Below are 21,469 nucleotides of genomic sequence, written 5' to 3'. Positions count from 1 at the left end.
CAAAAAAGAAGGGAGGCAAAACATGTTTGAAAACGGCTATATATTTTCTGTATGAATACTCAACTAAGGAAGTACACAGGCTTTAAAAATGTCAATTTTCCTCTTGTATACCAGTTGATGCAGAACTGAATGAAATAAACAGGATGTCAACCCTATTTTCTGTCTTCCCTCACTCTCTTTCATGAGTGTGTTTGCTAATTACTTACAAAAGACTCGGTCTCTTTTGTTTAGCTAATTCAAGCATTGCTATTATTATGGAATCCTGTTTCTGCCACAGAATAAAACAATTAAAAAAAAGATTAATGCAACTTTTTATCTCACAGTTCGGTTTTAATATGTTGTTTTATATGTTTTAATATGTTGTTATAATGTTTTAATAATCACTCTAATTCTATAATGATAATGACACAGAGGACTGCATACACACACACACACACATGCATACACACACATACGTGTGTCCTTAATGTCTGTTCAGGTATGTGTACTCCTTTCTATTGCTTTTTATGAAGTTTTTGCAAGTCATATCGCATTACAGTTACACTAATTTTGCTTTTTGTTCCCTTTTATGAAAACAGTTCCCTGTGATAATAGAATCTCATGATTGGGGGGGAAAAAAGAAGGGAGGCAAAACATGTTTGAAAACGGCTATATATTTTCTGTATGAATACTCAACTAAGGAAGTACACAGGCTTTAAAAATGTCAATTTTCCTCTTGTATACCAGTTGATGCAGAACTGAATGAAATAAACAGGATGTCAACCCTATTTTCTGTCTTCCCTCACTCTCTTTCATGAGTGTGTTTGCTAATTACTTACAAAAGACTCGGTCTCTTTTGTTTAGCTAATTCAAGCATTGCTATTATTATGGAATCCTGTTTCTGCCACAGAATAAAACAATAAAAAAAAGATTAATGCAACTTTTTATCTCACAGTTCGGTTTTAATATGTTGTTATAATGTTTTAATAATCACTCTAATTCTATAATGATAATGACACAGAGGAACAATATCATTGCAATCACTTTCAGAATGAAGTTTTTTTGTCTCTTTTGTTTAGCTAATTCAAGCATTGCTATTATTATGGAATCCTGTTTCTGCCACAGAATAAAACAATTAAAAAAAAGATTAATGCAACTTTTTATCTCACAGTTCGGTTTTAATATGTTGTTTTATATGTTTTAATATGTTGTTATAATGTTTTAATAATCACTCTAATTCTATAATGATAATGACACAGAGGAACAATATCATTGCAATCACTTTCAGAATGAAGTTTTTTTCCAGCTGATGAACGATAAAAACAGTGACAGCCAATCAGAATTGATCCGATATTAACAAGCTGGAATATATTGATGCAACACAACTGCAGCGCATGCTCATAATAAACAAATGTTATTGTGCGTTGGTGTGGATGCTAATATAGTTATCTCTCTCTCTCTCTGTGTGTGTGTGTGTGTGTGAGAGGTTGGTCTTTAGACCAAAAAAAGTTTGCCAAAGACATCAATGACATCTCAAATCATGCAGCTTTTTAGGAGAGATGTTCTGTTGCCTTTCTAAATGATTGGAATTACTTCAGCCAATAAGAAACCACCAGAACACCCTAGCAACCATATAGGAACACCCTAACAATTACTTAGCAATGCACAAATCACCTTAGCTCTTCTCTTGCAACCATCCATGACTCATGGATTTTAATATGAGAAGAGGATGTCTGACAGCCTATTTCAGCAGACCCTCTGCCTCCATCTCTCTCCTTCCTGGACCTTTAATGAAGTGTCCTCCGACCGCGATGGAGCTCCCAGGCCATAGCTTTGAGGGGTTGGGTAGACAGATCTGGACTAATCAGGCTGTAAATTGGCTTTCGCAGTAAAAGAGCTTATATCCACGTCAGAGTATGTAGCATTATTCAGGTCACAGTGAGGGAAATGTACACTGGTATCAAACTAAAACTATTAAAGATGGATGAATGCAATAAATATGACTTTACACATGACAATTTCACATGCATATATCCACAATAAGTTAGGAATGTTCTATACATAGTATGCCAAATAAGATAATAAATGTCCTTTATGCAGGAAAAGAGAAGTAAATGATGCTCTAAATAGAGAAAATGTATTTTATTAATATTTTTTGGAATTTTATATTTGACAGTAGTAAACTCAAAAACTAGCTCTCTTAATTACATTTCCAAAGACAAACCACCATACGTCTAATTTGCATAAAGTGCAAAGGTCTTTGCTATATAAAAAGCCAGTCAAATTATTTTACACGTTATTTATTTAATTACATAATTTTCCATTTAAACCAGCCAGCCAACAGAATCCATGTCAATGGAAAACGTAAATGTCCATAGCTGTTTTCATATGTTAGCACAATGTACAGTCGTCTTTCTTTAAAGGGGTCATATGATGCTTTTTTAAAGATCATTATTTTGTGTATTTGGTGTAACAGAATATGTTGACATGCTTTAATGTTAAAAAAATACATAATTTTTCAAATACTGTACATTATTGTAGGTCCTCTATGCCCCGCCTCTCTCAAACGCTTAGTTTTCTACAAAGAATGCATTTTAATAATACTCTCTTTATTATTTTAACTGTTAACTTTAATATAAACAGTCTAATCTGTCTGTTTCTGCAGCTTAAAAAATACTTACGGGAAGTGCACAAAAAAAAGAAATATTTATTAGTATTGGTATTATTAGGATTATTTTTGACATAGTATAGCCAAACTGAAACGGAGTTACTGAAACTAAATTAATTGCAGAAATGCAGAAAATGCGTTTGGTTTGCACATACATACTAGCCATCATCTTCAAATTCTTATTCTCCAAACCCATTCTATAATTTCTCTCTCTCTTCCTGTGTCTGGTCAAGGATGTTCGTCAATAAGAGGATTGCAAACAGGCCAGAGATTTCCACTGGCCCTATTAACAGAAAGTGGTTTCACCTTTCTCCCAACCTGTTCCTCTGATAATATACACTACAAACACTCCCTGAGATAATTAGCTCTTCTCTGTGTCCACACAAAAAGCCTCCTATCATATAACTCAGCTAAGACCCCCAAATCCTATTTAGATGTCATAGGAAATGTTATTTCTTCTATTCATCAGATTATTTCCAATTCAAGTACACAGACAGATAGCACTATCCAGTGTTCACAGGCAGTATTACAGATTGATATCACAGTGCCAACGACCTGAGATTCACTGTGTGACTCATTATAACATTTACCGTTACAATTCAGTACAATCTAGAGCATTTGATCAAAGTGATGGTTTTTAATATGTGAGAGATTGATTTCAATTACAGACAAAGACTAGTGACAGACCAAGACTGTTATTTTAGTTTAACTGAAATACTATCATAGTTTAAGATTTTGAATGAGTTTTTATTTTTGAACGAGATTTTTGTATATTTTATAAAATATTTAATTTGACTATTTTATTATATTGTTTAATATTTTAAATATATTTAGTTTAAGTTGTATATATTTTATTCAATTTCAGTCATATTTTATTTCAAGGTTTTTTTTTCTTTATGGTTTTAGTTTTATGACAACCCTGAACAAGACTGGTGGGCCCTGAAAACTTGTCAAAACAGAAAAAAGACATTTAAAACAGCACGCAATGCATATTTGTCCTACCCTAAAAATTATAGAGTAATTGTTACATTTGCAATAAAAATAAATAATAAATTCATAAAATTCTCTGCAGTTTTACATAAAATATTTTCTGTTGTAATCTGACTACTGGCCTGTCTCCAGAATGACCTTTCGAATCTATTCATGCATAATAGTGCGAGGGAATGACACTGCATTTTCACTTATCTGTGAAGCAGCAAACTTCAGCAGCATTCAGTTTTCCTCCTTCTAAGGATTTAAAGGGAACAGGACTGTATACACCAGGGATCCTCAAATCTGGCCCACGAGATCCACTTTCCTACAGAGTTTAGCTCTAACCCTAATCAAGCCCACCTGAGCAAGCTAAACAGTGTCTTCAGGATCATTAGAAAATCACAGGTAGCTGAGTTTGATCAGGGTTGGAGCTAAACTCTGCAGCGCATTGGACCTCCAGGGTAAGATTTGAGGAACCCTGGTATACACCGACCTCTAAAAAAATCTCACAGAAAACAAAATCAACAATTTAATAATAATTAAAATAATATAGTTGTAAATGTTACATTTATATTTAAAAACAAAATTTTAAATTGACTGTTTATATATAGCATTTTAAGAACATGGTAGTTAATATGGTACTTGAGTATTTTAACATGGTACTCACACTTGCTTATATCTGTTGTTACGTCACCTCATGAATAGTAAACATCAGTGTCTCGCGTGCACAAGCAGTGCCTGGTACCCTCGAGCTGAAGTGAACTGTCTCACTCACACTGGATATAAATGAGCACAGTTCATAAACAGGTAAGAAAACATCGCGATATTAAATGTTCTTGAAGAATAACTCAAATTAGGACTGCACCAAGATGCAATCATTATATGTTTATATGGACAGGCTCTAAACTTGCAAAGAACCAGAAAATTCTCAAAAACATTTTACTACTGTAATAGAAGCCTACTGTAATGGATGTCAATACACTTGACTGACAAATACACGTAGCTTGTAAGTCTGAAATGAATGTTACTCACCTAGATCATTTCTTTAAACGATACGAATTCACATTTCTCTCAGAAAACTGTTGTTCGTCTGTATGTTAATTTTATTTATAAATGTATTAAATTATTTATTAATAGGGCTGCATTTATATGAAGACAACTGCATTTCATTGTCTCTACTTGTACTCTTTAAATAAGAATAAAGTTTATTCTAACATTGCCTTTTTCCCCTCTTATAAATGGCATGAAACTCGTTAGTGTTTTTGGAGGTCTGTTATATGACATGAATAGTTCTGCCGCAAGCGGCGCTGCGGATTTTCCACCATCAGCGAACAGAACCGAAGGGAGGAGGCGACCATCTCCCGGACAAACCCCCGCCAAACCGGCCTCAAAACCCATCAGCAGCCGCTCCTCATCATCCGCTGCGTCGAAGCTCGGAGGAAAGGGCATTAAAGGACGCGAGGGAGAGCAGGCGGCTCAAGGAGCGCGTGTCGTGAGGGTGAGAGGTGCGGCAGCTGTTCATGGTGCTGAAACTGAGGCGGTTTGGGAAACCGAGGAGCGGACTGATCGCGCTCCACCACCGGACACGCACCGCGCGTTGCGTTTTCAGTGCGTCAACAGAGACTCGTCCTCGGAGCAGCCCGACGGCTCTTCCGGTGGTGGTGTGAGGGGGAGAGAGAGGCTGCTGCGGGAGGAGAGTACGTGGGCTGCGGGCTGTCTGCAATCAGAGCTCATCCAGTATCACATCGACAAGCGCTTGAAGAAAAGCGGCAGGATGCAGCGCAAAGCATCAGGCGAGACGCAGCCGGGACCGGCCGCACAGGCCACGAGTGGCGTCGACGAGCCCGTGACACAGCAGAATGAAGCCCTGCAGGACGAGATCCAGAGACTGGAGGATGAAAACGAAGATCTTAGGGTTTGTTCGCTATGCTTGAGAAATTATGACGATGAAATGTATCATGTTTAAAAAAGATGAATTGTTGGGAGGCTGGATGGATGAAAAGATAGATAGATATATGTAATCGGAGGAAGATGGCGGTAGGGATAGATGGATGGATGAATAAACAGACATTGTCCTTTTTAAGAGCATAAGAGGTTTAGATAGATAGATATCTAGTTTAATAGATGAGGATGAATGTATGGAGAAATACTGTACAGAAAGAACTGACGAGATAGATAGATAGATAGATGATAGATGTAATCTGAGGAAGATGGAGGTAGGGATAGATGGATGGATGGATGAATAAACAGACATTGTCCTTTTTAAGAGCATAAGAGGTTTAGATATATAGATATTATCTAGTTTAATAGATGAGGATGAATGTATGGAGAAATACTGTACAGAAAGAACTGACGAAATAGATAGATAGATAGATAGATGTTGTAGAAGTGCTAGACACAATCAATACTTGACAAAAATGTAAATAAATATAGGATAAAAGAATACACACAATACAAAATTCTCGGAATATGCACAATGCAAATGTATAACTACACAAATGTAGATTTCCACATTAAATTAATTAGCAATACATATGTTGATAACCATTAGCAAAACTGATAAATGTTACATAATGTCGATAACTGTAAGCATACCTGAATTCTGTGGGTCAGCTTGTCAAATTATAATCAAAACACGTTTTTTTTCCTCTGAAAATGCCTTTTAATGACTCCTCTGCTCAACAAGTGTATGGCAATATTGTTCTCCAAACACAATCTCGATTCCCACTCAACTTGATACTGGTGATTAACAAAAAGAAAGCCACGATAAGTCTGCAGAGATGTTGTCCAATCATCTTGAAATAACACTCTGATCAAGACACTAGAACATAAATAGCACATCAACATTATAATGACGAGGGGGCAGTTTTCTCAGGTTTCTTGTTACCTTCTGAAACTGAACGGAACCTGAGAAATGCAACATTGTAACAATTTAGTCCCTGTTTCAGAACAAAGCAAACTACAGTTATGAAAATGGCCTTGGTATGTGCAAAATACGTGTCACTAATTGCATGTTCAAGCAACAGTTTGCCAAGGATTCATTAAGCATGTCATTTGTGGAAATAATGTGCAGTTTATTCAAATAATGTAAATGCAGAGATCTGTTTTGCATAGCTCTGCAATATAATTGCAGAGTAGAAAGTATGAAAATAAGGGTTTCTCTATTTTTTTTTAATTAATATTAATGAGCACACTCTGGTTTTCACAGAATGAGATTGAGGAGATGCGGATGGAAATGGAGGAGATGCGCGACACCTTTTATGAGGAGGACACCTGTCAGTTACAAGATATGCGGCGCGATCTCGAGCGTGCAAATAAGAATTGTCGCATCCTTCAGTATAGACTCCGTAAAGCCGAACGCAAACGACTTCGCTATGCACAAGCTGGAGAAATTGACGAGGAACTCCTAAGGAGCTTAGAGCAAGATTTAAAGGCAAGTACCCATGTATTTATCTTTAAAGGAAAGCAGAGAAGGTCTATGATAAATTACCCATCCAACAAGCACTTATTTGCACCATTTTTATCTAATTACTAACTTGTCATTTAGTTGATGCTTCTATCCAAAGCAACAGTGCAATTATTACCAAGACAGTCTCCCTGGAGCAACCTAAGGTTAAGTGTTTTTCTCAAGAGCACATTGATAGTTTACGAATCAGATCTTTAACCACTAAGCAACACCACCACATTCTGACAGGTTGCCAAGGATGTGTCTGTAAGACTCCACCATGAGTTGGAGAACGTGGAGGAGAAACGAACAAAGACAGATGAGGAAAATGAGCGACTGAGACAGAAACTTATTGAGGTGGAAGTCACCAAGCAAGCCCTGCAAAATGAGCTGGACAAAGCCAAAGAGGTAGGAATGCAAACACAAATTACTACAACAGATCTGAATAGGTTTAAATACATATTCATAGCATAGCTTTCATTTGTTGTTTCCAGTCTCAGAAACGAAGAGGAAGCAAAGATTCACAAAAGCCTGAGAGGAAAACTCAGACTCCTACAGAGGTGAAGATGAAACACTGACATCAACCAGTATAGGGTCAAATGAAGGCTGTTAGTTTAAGTGATTCATTTAAATTACAACCTGTAATGCATTTTTTTTTTTTTGCAAAGATATGAAGTGCACTGCATTGCTAACTATACACTCTAAAAAATGCTGGGTTAAAAAGGGACAAACCCAGTTATCGGGTTGTTTTGAACCCAACCGCTGGGTCAAAACAACCCAATAGCTGGGTTTGTCCCTTTTTAACCCAGCGCTGGGTTATAATTAACCCAGCATTTTTAAGAGTGTACAGAATGAAAAGATGCCATGTAATCAAACAAAAATTGTATCAATACATAAAATGTAAAGCTGTTCTCACATTTACCTTTGCTCTATGAAATTTTGTGGGCAAGGAGACAAAGTTGCGCATTCAGGTTTTGCTTGTACTCATGTCGGTCATGCAAATATATGGAAGCCCGTTTCCGCCACTAAAAAAAAAAAAAAAAAAAAAACGTTATCGCAACTTTCTCACAATTCTTCCCACTTTCAGATGACTAAACTGCAACTTGCATGACTGCAAGCCAAGTGCATTATGCGTATTATATAAATAGTTATAATTTAAATTCTAGACAAAATGTAATTGAAAATGTATTTTAACTGATCAAAAGTGACTGTTATCGGGTTGTTTTGAACCCAACCGCTGGGTCAAAACAACCCAATAGCTGGGTTTGTCCCTTTTTAACCCAGCGCTGGGTTATAATTAACCCAGCATTTTTAAGAGTGTACAGAATGAAAAGATGCCATGTAATCAAACAAAAATTGTATCAATACATAAAATGTAAAGCTGTTCTCACATTTACCTTTGCTCTATGAAATTTTGTGGGCAAGGAGACAAAGTTGCGCATTCAGGTTTTGCTTGTACTCATGTCGGTCATGCAAATATATGGAAGCCCGTTTCCGCCACTAAAAAAAAAAAATAAAACAAGGTAATTGCGACTTTTTTTTATCTCACAATTCAGATTTTTTCTCAGAATTGTGTGATATAAACTCGCAATTCTGACTTTTTTTCTAATTGCAAGTTCATATCTTGCAATTCTAACTTTATAACACGCAATTGCGAGTTATAAAGTCAGAATTGCGAGATATGAACTCGCAATTCTGAGAAAAAAAGTCAGAATTGTGAGATAAAAAGTCGCAATTACCTGGTTTTATTTTCAGTGGTGGAAACAGGCTTCCATACAAAATAAGCTTTTTTCACCAACAGAAAGCTATTTGGTTTAAAAGTCACTTATATTTGGGCTGTGCTTCATACATTGCAAAAACATCAACAATGGATCTTTTTTGTCCTCAAAATCTTGCCAAAATTGTGCCAGCACTTTAACACAGCACTTTTGTCCATAAGGAGGACAATGAGGACCTGAAATGCCAGCTGACCTTCATTAAAGAGGAGGCTACCTTGATGAGAAAGAAAATGGCCACAGTTGACAAGGAAAAGGACCGTTTGGAACAAGAACTCCAAAAGTATCGTTCTTTCTATGGAGATCTGGACAGCCCTCATCCAAAGGGTGAAGCTGGTGGCCCTCCCACTACAAGGGAATCCGAGCTTAAACTCCGCTTGCGATTGGTGGAAGAAGAGGCCAACATCTTGGGACGTAAAATAGTCGAATTGGAGGTGGAGAACCGTGGCTTGAGGGCGGAGTTGGATGATCTTCGAGGGGAAGAGTCATCTAATGGGGGCTTGTCCGGAGCGAAAGGAGGGATGGGGCGAGAGAAGGGGTCGGAGCTGTCGGAGCTAAGGCAACAACTGCAGTTGGTGGAGGACGAGGCGGAACTTCTAAGAAGAAACCTGGCCGATGTAGAGGAACAGAATAAGAGAGTGACATGCGACCTGAACAAACTGCGCTTTAAAGAGGGTACAAGGCACACCTCGGGTGGCAATGCAACGGGTGCCGCCAGTGGAGCAGGAGATAGCTCCAAAGCCGAGGCATTGCAGGAGGAGCTGAAGGCAGCAAGGAAGCAGATCAATGAACTGAGTGGGAAAGTGATGCAACTGCAGTATGAGAACCGTGTGCTGCTTTCCAACATGCAAAGGTATGATCTAGCATCTCACCTAGCCATCACACCACGGGATAGCGACACAGAGAGTGACACTGGTCCTGGAATCGGAGGGCGTAGAGGTAGCGATGACGACTCGTCTTCCTCTCGCCTCCCTCCCCATCGCAAACGTGAGGGTCCTGTTGGAGGAGAAAGTGACTCGGAGGAAGTCCGCAGTGCTCGGTGCCTCACACCAACTCGTTCTCTTTATTCTCCTGAATCCGCTCGGCTCCTCTCACGCTCCATACGGGACAGGCAACAGATGATTGACATCCGAGCGGAAGCGGAGCATTTGGGGCGAACCATTGACCAGCTCATAGCCGACACCAGTACCATCATTGCAGAGGCAAGGGTGATCGTAGCTAATGGGGATCTTTTCGGCCGTATGGAAGATGATGACGATGGTGGGCGAATCAGAGAGCACGAGCTACTCTACCGCATCAACGCTCAAATGAAAGCTTTCAGGAAGGAGCTGCAGGGGTTTATAGACCGACTTGAAGTCCCAAAACCTGAGGAAAGAGATTCAGAAGAACCATTATCTGTGAGTCTGGCAAGAGTCTGTGTGTCTATGTGAAGCACAACAAGAATGTTTGACACACCATAAAGGAATTGTTCACCCAAAATTCAAAGTTCTGTTATTTACTCACCCTTGATTCTCTTTCTTCCGTGGAACAGTGACCAGGGCCCGGTTGCATAAACTGCTTAGACTAGTCTTAAAATGTTAGCCATCTAATTTTTTTTTCTTCTAGACTGGTCATAACTGTTTAAAGTCAGTTACAAAAATGTAAATCGGCCCAACATTAATCAGACAAGTAATTATCTCTTGGTTAACTGCTAGTTGGTTAAACTAGTTCTTAAGACACAGTCTTAACATAGTGGCTATGTTTATGCAACTGGCCCCAGGGACAATCAAACTCAAAAAAGGGCACCATATAAGTAGTCCGTACAATGAACTCTATTCTAAGTCTTCTAAATCCATACAACAGAGAAACAGATAAAAAAAAAAATAGGGTTTTAATTCACTAAAAGATTCATTTGCAATAAGGTTCATCATGTCGATTTTGACATCAATGACAACTGGTCACAAGACATGCCAGAACATGTGATATTTGATTTTACAGATGTGAAACATTAATTGAGGAGAAAGTGTATAATGAGGAGAAAGCCAAATAATGCAAAGTCATACTTTTATTTAAAGAGGTCATGAACTGCCTTTTTTATTATTACTCAAGATTTTTACCTAGAAAAAACATCATGATTTAGAAATAGTAGGCTATTTTCTGTCCTGTTTTGACCCCCTCATCGGAACGCTTTGTTTGAATAGGTGTGGCGGATTGTAGACTCGGAAGTAAACACCCACTGCTATGATAACAGTTGTGTATGTTTGACAGCTACATCCTTCATAGATGGACGCTGGTGTGATTTAGATTAAAAACGCATAAATACTCCGTACATATCAAATGATCTGTGATAACAGACAAAGCAATAGTGACCACATAATACAAACAGTTACTCACACTTGTCTGGTGCGACATTACTATCGGATCCAATATAGTCGCACAGCATCGTCTCTTAGTTTCAATCTTTCTGAAAATCCTGTGTCGAATTGTGCCTTGTTTGTAAACGAATCCATGGTAAAATGAAGTGAACAAACAACCAAGTTCTAACTGACGCGATCTGGAACTTCATTAAAAATAAAGTTCATCCACTGATCACTTTTTGCTAATGTTGGGATCAGAAGGAAGGCGATGCAAAGACTGTTTTTCCACAACTTGGCACTGAACAGCGTTTTGTTGTGTTCGGAGCATCTTTGTCATTTGGTTTCTTTGTAGATCTGCGTTTGCCTCTCTAGTTATTTACACTATGTGCGCGAATCGGTGGGCCGAGCTAAACAGGCAGTGATGTAGAAGTAGGCATTTATTTTCTTCTGCGGAGGCGGTGTTTAGACACTTATTACGTCATAAAGTGTCACATTCCACAAACTGTCATTTTGGCAGATTGGCTTCAATATAAGCTGTTTTAGAATAATGAGAAAGTTTTGAGTTCTGAAACTTACAGGATGTTTTTATAGTACAATGACCTCTTACATGTTAAAAGATCAAGTGAATTTTGATTTCTCAGTTCATGACCCCTTTAAATTCCACATAAGGAAAGAGAATCACAGGAAATTATGACGATTTTCATTATGAGGTGAACTATTCCTTTAAAGGGAGTGAGTTTGATAGTGAAGAACAAGAAAGCACTACATATTTCAGAGTTCATCTCCTGACTGCTTTTAACATTTAGCAAAATGCAGCATATTTTTTTTATTTGCCAAGATTTGCATAGTTTGTAAACTATGCAAACAGAAAATGTTAATGGCTATAATATCTAAACCTTTCTCTCTTTCTCTCTTATCCTGTCTTCCCACGCACCCCTGTTTTTTAATGCATGTTCGTTAATCCTGCCGGTTATTCACCCAGATGTTTCAGCCCATCATTTTATTCATCCTCATTCTAGTGTTGTTCTCCTCACTCTCTTATGCCACCATTTTTAAACTTGTATTTCTTTTCACCCTCTTTTTTGTCCTGTGACCGCCATCCGTCCACTCATTAGCATAGTCTCGCCCCTTTGTTTTCTTTGTTTGTCAATGTTGTGTATGTCACCATGGTTGAAGAATCACAGGACGGTCACTTTCCAAGCACAGACAGCACGCTTAAGCACAGAATTCTGCAAAACCTTAATTTCCAAAAAGCTGGAGACTGTTTTATCCAAGTCACATATGTATGGCTGCCATTGGAAGGTACATCAAGACAAGAGATTTCTTTTTTTTTTTGCAACTAAAAACTATTACACAACATAATAAAACACTGAGCCACTGGAAACTACATTACCCAGAAGACATTTCTTGAATTGAGGACTATGGCTATCAGGCACACTGACGCTTGCTTTGCCACCAAAAGGCTTGCAATGAAATATGCAACTGCAGTTTACTACTATTGTAAACGAATCCATGGTAAAATGAAGTGAACAAACAACCAAGTTCTAACTGACGCGATCTGGAACTTCATTAAAAATAAAGTTCATCCACTGATCACTTTTTGCTAATGTTGGGATCAGAAGGAAGGCGATGCAAAGACTGTTTTTCCACAACTTGGCACTGAACAGCGTTTTGTTGTGTTTGGAGCATCTTTGTCATTTGGTTTCTTTGTAGATCTGCGTTTGCCTCTCTAGTTATGTACACTATGTGCGCGAATCGGTGGGCCGAGCTAAACAGGCAGTGATGTAGAAGTAGGCATTTATTTTCTTCTGCGGAGGCGGTGTTTAGACACTTATTACGTCATAAAGTGTCACATTCCACAAACTGTCATTTTGGCAGATTGGCTTCAATATAAGCTGTTTTAGAATAATGAGAAAGTTTTGAGTTCTGAAACTTACAGGATGTTTTTATAGTACAATGACCTCTTACATGTTAAAAGATCAAGTGAATTTTGATTTCTCAGTTCATGACCCCTTTAAATTCCACATAAGGAAAGAGAATCACAGGAAATTATGACGATTTTCATTATGAGGTGAACTATTCCTTTAAAGGGAGTGAGTTTGATAGTGAAGAACAAGAAAGCACTACATATTTCAGAGTTCATCTCCTGACTGCTTTTAACATTTAGCAAAATGCAGCATATTTTTTTTATTTGCCAAGATTTGCATAGTTTGTAAACTATGCAAACAGAAAATGTTAATGGCTATAATATCTAAACCTTTCTCTCTTTCTCTCTTATCCTGTCTTCCCACGCACCCCTGTTTTTTAATGCATGTTCGTTAATCCTGCCGGTTATTCACCCAGATGTTTCAGCCCATCATTTTATTCATCCTCATTCTAGTGTTGTTCTCCTCACTCTCTTATGCCACCATTTTTAAACTTGTATTTCTTTTCACCCTCTTTTTTGTCCTGTGACCGCCATCCGTCCACTCATTAGCATAGTCTCGCCCCTTTGTTTTCTTTGTTTGTCAATGTTGTGTATGTCACCATGGTTGAAGAATCACAGGACGGTCACTTTCCAAGCACAGACAGCACGCTTAAGCACAGAATTCTGCAAAACCTTAATTTCCAAAAAGCTGGAGACTGTTTTATCCAAGTCACATATGTATGGCTGCCATTGGAAGGTACATCAAGACAAGAGATTTCTTTTTTTTTTTGCAACTAAAAACTATTACACAACATAATAAAACACTGAGCCACTGGAAACTACATTACCCAGAAGACATTTCTTGAATTGAGGACTATGGCTATCAGGCACACTGACGCTTGCTTTGCCACCAAAAGGCTTGCAATGAAATATGCAACTGCAGTTTACTACTAAGGGGCACATTACCACATTACCCAGAGTGCCTGCCAATGCACTCTAAAGATACTGTACATCGGCTGGAATGATTACCTGTCAGAAACATGCAAAGGTGAGTAAGAACATGGTATATAACTGTATACTCCGAGAGGTCAGAAAGAATATGCATACATGTGTATGGATGGAGAATAAGTAACAGGCTTTATATTTGACTGGAGATGTCAGGAATCATCCGATTGCATGTGTAATTTCTGTGACAAGAACAACTGTTTTGCATAGATTGATTGATTCCACAATAATCTGAAAAAACTGCACAAAAAGATTCATGTGGTTTGCTAAAGAACAGCTGTGGCTTTGATGAGGTGGGTGTACGGGGGTCCAAGTTCACATAAAGTGCCTGTGTACATGGTGACAGTATGCACAAATTACCTTCTGTTGCGCTCTCTGTTGCACCAGAGCAGGATCAGTCTAGTGCTGAACGTGCTCCTCATTCCTGCAAGCATGTCATGGATAAGCAACTTAAAAATCTGAGCTTGCTTTCTTTATGAGTTTATTTAGCTTGTTGGCAGCTCCAGTTTTAGTGCCAGTTGAAGCACCCGAGTCTTCAAGTTATCGGCAGTAGTTCCTTAGTAAAATAATTAAAGCTGTAAATAGATTAAAATAATTGCAAAAACAAGATCTGTTGAAGCGTTGGGTTCACAATTTATTTGGAGAACAAATTCATTTGTTTTGGTTTAGATGGGTCTAGGCGATTGACAAGAAAACAACACCTCATCTGTTTTTCTAGAGTGAGTCTCTTTGTGGGAATTGCAAGTCATTTCTTCTCAATTTCCTGCCAGCTGAAAATAAACTCATTAGCGAAAAAACATCAAACATACAACTCCGTATTAAAATTTGCCAGTTCTACTGTGTCTCCATTCTCAGAGGCTTTCGCTTTGTTGTTTTCCTTGTTCTCCGTTATTGTGCCCGGAAACTATTTGAGTCAGCGGCCAATATTAGGGTGGAACTGTCGGCCGCCTGTTTATTGTGCAACAGCCACATGTGTCAAATAAATAAAAGTGTGAGGTGCCCATTAAGAACTGTGGACATCACACTTAGTATCCACTAATTCTGTCCAGTGGTATCTTAAAAATAAAATGGACAGAGTGTTTTGAGAGTCACAAATAGCCCAGTTGCCTGTGGGCATTAGTAGAAGTTGAAACAACTGGAATAGGAGTCACAAGACCACTATCTGCCAAGTCCTAAAAGCAGACTAGCAACAAGACAGTTTCACAGAGGTGGGGTAGAACTGGGCATTTTAAAATAGCCATGTAAACACTCTCCCTCTGCCTTTGTAATTTTAACCTAGAATGTCGGTGACGACAGTCTCTTGCATGGAGACCACGAATGCCGGAATAAATCTGACATTATGACACCAGACACCTGGCAGGTCTGATGTCGCAGGGGTAAATACTTAGAGTCACTATAAAGCCCCGGGGCCCCCTCAGGACTACAGTTGTTTACCCCTGAGCTCCGGACAGGATCGTAGGGCCGGACAGAGGAAACATTTAAGATCCAATACGCAGGACTTTTACGTCACGCCGTTGGAAGCGAGCCTTCGCGGTCTTTGCACAGTTACATCCCATTTGAGTACAGGAGCTGTCAAAGGCAAGGCGGTACCGAAACAAGCGAGATCTTGATTTAAGCAACAAACCTGTATTTGAACAGGTTACTCGTATTCTACTCATATTCTGGAGCACCTGTTTCAATTCATCAAAAACTCATAAGAGGGAGATACTGGAGGAACAAGTAATAAGATTTAACCGGTAAGGATTAAGAATGCTTATTATACAAGTACAGAACAGAAAACTCAATTTTTAAACCTTTTAAAGTATTAAATTGTTACTACTTACAACTCTTTTCTGTGATCTTTCACTTGGACTGAAAATGATGGATATATAATATTAAGAACCTTGTAGCCTCATTGGTCACACTTTAGACTAAAAGTAAAGTAATGTAAAAGTAAATTACTGTATTGACATATGTAAGTACATATACTTGCTCAAGGAATACTAACTAACAATATGTGCTTAATATGTAAATAATTTATGGAAATGTAAATTCACTTAGATTTACTACTATTGTGATCAGCTACTTTTACATATAGAGAGTAAGTGTGTATCTATTTTCATTAAAAGGTGAATTTCATTTTTAGTTTTATAACACATAATTACAGAGGGTATAAATAGCCTTCCATTCTAACATCATATGGTGGCATATTCTGGAAATTTCATGAGTTAAACTGGGTGTCATGTTCCTTGACAGAAGAAAATTCCATCCCTAATACCTGCCGTAAATCCAATCTGCGTTACAGAAAAACTTAGGGATGTTACCACGGAAAGGATGCAATTATTCTGAGCTCATCCAAGTGGGTAAAAGGTTCTGCACTTGCTTGGAACTTTGACCTCATCCCTAACCCAAAAGAAGCAGTGTAACCTTGTAGTTAAAGATCTAGGCTGGCTGTAGGTTTTGCAAGGGGTGACCAATTACCTTTTACTATTGTGCCTTTGATCAAGAGAGATCGGTTTACTCCAAGGAGACTGTCCATGTTATTAAACTGACTTTAGAATCCCTGAAGTCCCTTTAGGTAACTTGAGCATGTCTAATGAAGTTGGTGTCTAAAGGACGTGCTGACAATTTTGACAGTTAAGGGCTGGTTTGAAGGACAGGGAATGCATATAGAAATGGGCCAAAGCTTTAAAGCAGGTGTCCAGATCAAATAGCTGGGATTTTGTTTCCTTCCATTTGTCTCCTTGAATGCAATACAATCACGAAGACTTCACTTATGTTCACACTCGTAACACCCTTAAACTGTAAAGCAAGCCACGGTAGACAGTAGAATTTTTTTTTTTTACAGTCACTTAATTTACTTTGAGAAACCAACTACTACCAGATACTCTGATTACTTAAGAGTACTCTAAATAATGAATAGGCTATTTCTCACTGATGAATTTCTCTTTTGTCTTCATAGAGGTGTTGGTGGACTTGCCAATGTGGCCACTCCAGTGACCTTTCAGGAATTGCAGCGTAAGATTCTGAGCACAGGCACACATACACAGAAGAATGGCTGCATTGGAATTACACTGTGGGCCGGAGCCTGGGAGTTGTGTGTGGGGTGGAGACAGAGCTGACCTGCTTGACAGTTTTGACTCCGAGATGCAGGAATGGGAAGATCAGCTACAGGACATGCAGAGGAAGATTGAAGAGGTGAGACAAATTTTCAACAGAGGTGACACCAGTCATTATGACAGAATCCATATCCATCCAACCATCTCCATATCTAGAGAGAGAGAGAGAGATCCTTATTCGAAAATGTAAACAAACTTCAAAAATATAATGCTCTGATAAACCATGCCAAAAGTTCCACTGGCACTGCAATTCTGCATGGAGTTGTGATAGTGGGCACGAACTAGAATTGTGATTGGCTGAAAGGATCTTGACCCCCTGTTGCCCAAGTTGGCTGCATCTCTTGGATATAATAATAGGTGCTTTCCCCACAACACCATGACTGTGACAGATGTTAACAAGCTTATTAAACCCAAAAGGATAGGGGTTACAGGCTACTTACAAACATTCACAAACAGTCTCTCTCACACAAAAACACAGGAAGTTAATGCATTCCTGCTGAAACAGGCCAAGCAAGCATGTTGTTATTGGTAGATTAATTAACCTTTGAGCATGCAAGCCCTCCCTCTCACTGACCCATTCTAAAGAAGAAACCCATGCTGTTTACTTATGTAAATGTTGCGTAACTAGTCTATGCAGTACATTATGTCAGTTGTATTCACTGACTTATGGATTTAAAACATTTGCTTTAATGTAGGTGGGCAAAAAAATCATACTTTATGAATGCTGAGTTTGTCTCTAACATTGTGATTGTATTTCAGTTGTATAATGAGGTCAAAGCACGAAGAGAAGCCAGCGAGAGCAGCACAAACAACATCACAAACAATAAAAACCTGGACATTACTTTGCTTCCTGTCAACTCTCAGTATAGCCACCAGGCCAATTGTTATCACGAACCTCACCCCAACAACAGCCTCCCAATTTGTCAATGCAGTGAAATAAAAGCAGATCCTTCAGTTATGCAAAGCCTTGGGTTTCACCACCCCAGTGAATACTGTAATGGCTCCAACAATTACATGCTTAATTCCCTGAGCAACGGCAGCCATTACCCTGCCAGTTGTCATGCTTTTGAAAGGCAAGATGCCACCGTAGACATACTCAATGGATACCTCCAACAGGGTCCACATTTTAGAAGGAACCCAGGGAATCTTGGAGCTCCAAATAGAGTGAGTACCTCTTTCACTATTGATAAATATCTCCTCAAACTGGACTCTTATACCTCAAGGATTTGTCTTTATACTTTTTCACCTTATCCCTTCATATCTCCCTCTTTTTTTGATTCAGAACCCCAAGGTATATCCAGTTACACACAGTTATCAAGACAGCATGAAGACCAGCCTGGCGACAAACAGGTAAAGCCTTTCCAATCTCAACCTATCAGATTCATTCCTATTGTTGTCCTAATATCGTGCATGTTTCTTGTTGGTTATAGACCAACGCTTAGTGTTTGCCCAGCTCCCTCTTGTGACTACTTGATTGATTTATCTTTTCACCTTAGGACTGCCTCGTGTGTGGTTCTGGGTGAGATTGAGGAGGCTGAGAACAAAAAGAACAAGAAATCAAGTTGGGATGACTCCCAAGCCCGCCACGTTAGCTGGAAAGACCCGGTTTCATCAAATGACCTTCCCCCTAAAAATTCAGCTTCCAAACTGGCAATCAGACAGAGAGATTCTTCTCCTGTAACCCCTCGTTTCACTTACCATGAGTCATCACAGCAACCTGACAGGAAGTGCCTCTTGCTTGACAGGAAATCTGGCAGCCCATCAGTGTTGCGTAAGTTTGGTGCCATGTTGCAGGAGAACGAGGGAAAAACCCTGATAGAGGATGGTCTCATGACCACCGTTGTCACCACTGAACCTCCGAGGCAAACCAGCACTCCCATTTGCCAGAGCAAGTTTGATGCCAGGCAGGCATCCTCACGCACGCACGTCCAGAAATGCCTTGCAGACTGTGATGTACTGGTAGCAGATCTGGAGCACAGCCAGGAGTCTTGGGCAGCTGGTCCTTCTAGACACCTCCTCAATGGAGACAGAGACAGTGGGAGGGGTGGTTGTGTTCTTGAACAGCATGGCTTGGCCTGTAACTTAAGCCAGTCACAGCCTCACCTTAATTCGGGGTATCACAAGGTGGCTTCAATGTCTAAAGCCCACAAAGCGGGCTTCCAGAGTAAGGACCTTTTCTCTGACTGCCCGATGGTAGAAAGGATTCTGGGAGTAGGATCTCAAAACTTCAATAAGGTACACAGAGGACTTGGTGTCAAAATGATGAGACGGGGAAATGACAACTTGGAGCAACTTCTGGAAGTGATGGAAATGGAGAACAACAGAAGTCAGAGGGCCACATTCACCCAGCAACTGGACAACAAGCAGGTGAAGAGGGTATAGATATGATCAGCACACACTCTAAATTTCAATGCAGTATTTATATTTTGTCTGAGTCATGGTGCACATGCTCTCGTCCAGTGTTCCTCATTCCTGATTCTGGAAAGCCACTTTCATGAAGAGTATATTTCCAAGTGTGCTCTAAAACATTTGCTTTTCAGGTAAACACAAAGACCTTGATTAGTTAATTAAAATTGTATATAAATTCTACAGGAAAGTGGTTCTCCAGGACCAAGAATGAGGAATGTTGCTTTTGATGCAAAGGAGCTGTGGTGATCCTGATCCCATTCTCCAATCTTTCCATTCCGCTACTTTGCTTTCTGTTTCTGCTTATTTGTCAAATAAAGTCATAACATCTTGGTACATAAAATACAAGTAGATTCACCCAAGTATTGATCATTTTTCCAGAAAGACACTTACATTAAAAAATTTTCTCTCCAGGTCAACCGGGAGTCATCTCCTGCGCCTAGCAGTAGCCATTTTTCTCGTCCTGCTCGACCAGCCAATCAACGTCGTCCATCCAGATGGGTTAAGCATACTCACCCAAGCAAAATTGCCCACACATCCGGCCCAACAAGCCCTGGCCTGAACGCCAAACAATTATTGAATTCATATTCCCGGCACACAGAAACTGTCATCATGTGACCAGGATGCAACAAGCTTTAAAGGACACTTTCACCCAATGGCATAAACTAAACTTTGACCTTTTGTAGAACACAATCTACTTTTTTGTATATATAACCAACACCACCACATGAACGTAACTTATTGCAGCCTACTAAAATGGCCTGTGGTATTTTCCTTAAATAACTTCAAAAGGTTACTGCTTTCATTTAACGCTGCGCTGTTTGAAGTGCTTTGGAAAGAAACTCCAGTGGACCTTCTCTAACCTGGTGAACTTCTGTGCCTATGAACCCTTCATTGCCTTTTCTCTTCATTTCTTTCTGTCATTCTCATTAAATTTTCTATTCTTTTATTCTGTTTTCTATTTCCCAGAGTGCTTTGTGTACAGTGCAGTTCTTGCGGTGCCATTTAGGACATTTTTGTAACCATATATGCATGTTTGCAACAGGCATAACATGTATTTAAACATACATGGCAACGAGTTATTGAGCCTTATCTATTATGCATAAACTGTAAAGGCGTGTGCAAACGTTTTGATGTTCTGTCATAAAGTCCATTTCAGTATTGCATTAGTGCTTCATAATATTGACATGATAACGGGCTCATAATGTTTTTTTTCCTTATAAAGCCTTATTTGACTGCACCTGACGTGGGCTGTAACTACTCGGTGTATGGTAACATGTCTGCATTCTCCAGCCTTGTAAAAAAAAAAAAAAGCCAAATGAAGTGAATTATTCTTTAAGTTCAACATCTGTGAAAAGTACATTATATCTTTTGACAATAATATGAAGAAATGCTTTTGGAATGTTTATTTATTATTGTGATATGTGACCCTTACAAAAACGTGATGCTTTTTTTTTTCTCTAGATAATAAATGCAAGTGCTTTGACAAGTTAGTGGAACTCTTGAACTCTAGACTCCATATGCTTTATTTTTATTTTGTGGTGATTGCTAATGTTAGCACTAATATTCCTTTTCTGCTCACTGTGCTATCATTTTTCTTTGCAATCTGACAAGCTCATTTTCACCTGATGGACTACAAATCAGACAACAAACCTATAGGCTTATGGAGCAAACAGAGTCATCTAGGGACTAGATAGTCATAAAGACTTGGGAGTGGGTTCTTTTGACTTGGAAGAGTAAGCAACCAAATGTGTTAACCTATGTGTTAACAACCTTATTAACCACATAGCGACCACGTATAATATCCTACTACCATATCAGCAACTTCTCCAAGGTCATGCACCACTCAAATGTTCTTCAGAAATGTAAAAATCTAGTA

The 21,469-nt window shown here is 38.9% G+C and overlaps 2 protein-coding genes across 5 annotated transcripts; both read left to right on the top strand.

The window, feature by feature from the left end:
- Positions 1 to 4,328: 4,328 nt before the first annotated feature.
- Positions 4,329 to 12,595, top strand: LOC107599260 (protein SOGA3-like). Of its 3 annotated transcripts, XM_016290814.1 has the most exons (8): positions 4,329 to 4,426; positions 4,877 to 5,534; positions 6,828 to 7,052; positions 7,314 to 7,472; positions 7,559 to 7,624; positions 9,004 to 10,236; positions 12,291 to 12,482; positions 12,513 to 12,590. In XM_016290814.1, exons 2-8 carry the CDS (start codon positions 4,902 to 4,904, stop codon positions 12,516 to 12,518), a joined length of 2,514 nt encoding a protein of 837 aa, XP_016146300.1. In that variant the 5' UTR covers positions 4,329 to 4,426; positions 4,877 to 4,901; the 3' UTR covers positions 12,519 to 12,590. The 3 variants fall into 3 exon arrangements, with proteins under 3 accessions (XP_016146300.1, XP_016146293.1, XP_016146307.1); XM_016290807.1 differs by having other exon boundaries at positions 12,291 to 12,595; XM_016290821.1 differs by lacking the exon at positions 12,513 to 12,590 and having other exon boundaries at positions 12,158 to 12,373.
- A 572-nt stretch (positions 12,596 to 13,167) lies between these two features.
- On the top strand, positions 13,168 to 21,028 carry LOC107599283 (uncharacterized). 2 transcript variants are annotated; one of them, XM_016290831.1, is made up of 6 exons: positions 13,168 to 14,129; positions 17,028 to 17,263; positions 17,944 to 18,348; positions 18,467 to 18,534; positions 18,681 to 19,551; positions 20,005 to 21,028. In XM_016290831.1, the coding sequence occupies exons 2-6, from the start codon at positions 17,120 to 17,122 to the stop codon at positions 20,206 to 20,208; spliced, it is 1,692 nt and encodes a 563-aa protein (XP_016146317.1). In that variant the 5' UTR covers positions 13,168 to 14,129; positions 17,028 to 17,119; the 3' UTR covers positions 20,209 to 21,028. The 2 variants fall into 2 exon arrangements, with proteins under 2 accessions (XP_016146317.1, XP_016146324.1); XM_016290838.1 differs by lacking the exon at positions 13,168 to 14,129 and adding an exon at positions 15,197 to 15,822.
- The last annotated feature ends 441 nt before the right edge of the window (positions 21,029 to 21,469 follow it).

This window comes from Sinocyclocheilus grahami, unplaced genomic scaffold (genome assembly GCF_001515645.1).
Source record: "Sinocyclocheilus grahami isolate Dianchi unplaced genomic scaffold, SAMN03320097.WGS_v1.1 scaffold13.1, whole genome shotgun sequence".
In the NCBI taxonomy this organism is placed as follows: Eukaryota; Metazoa; Chordata; class Actinopteri; order Cypriniformes; family Cyprinidae; genus Sinocyclocheilus; species Sinocyclocheilus grahami.
Note: the sequence above shows the minus strand (reverse complement) of the source record. Positions and strands in the feature narration are given on the sequence as shown.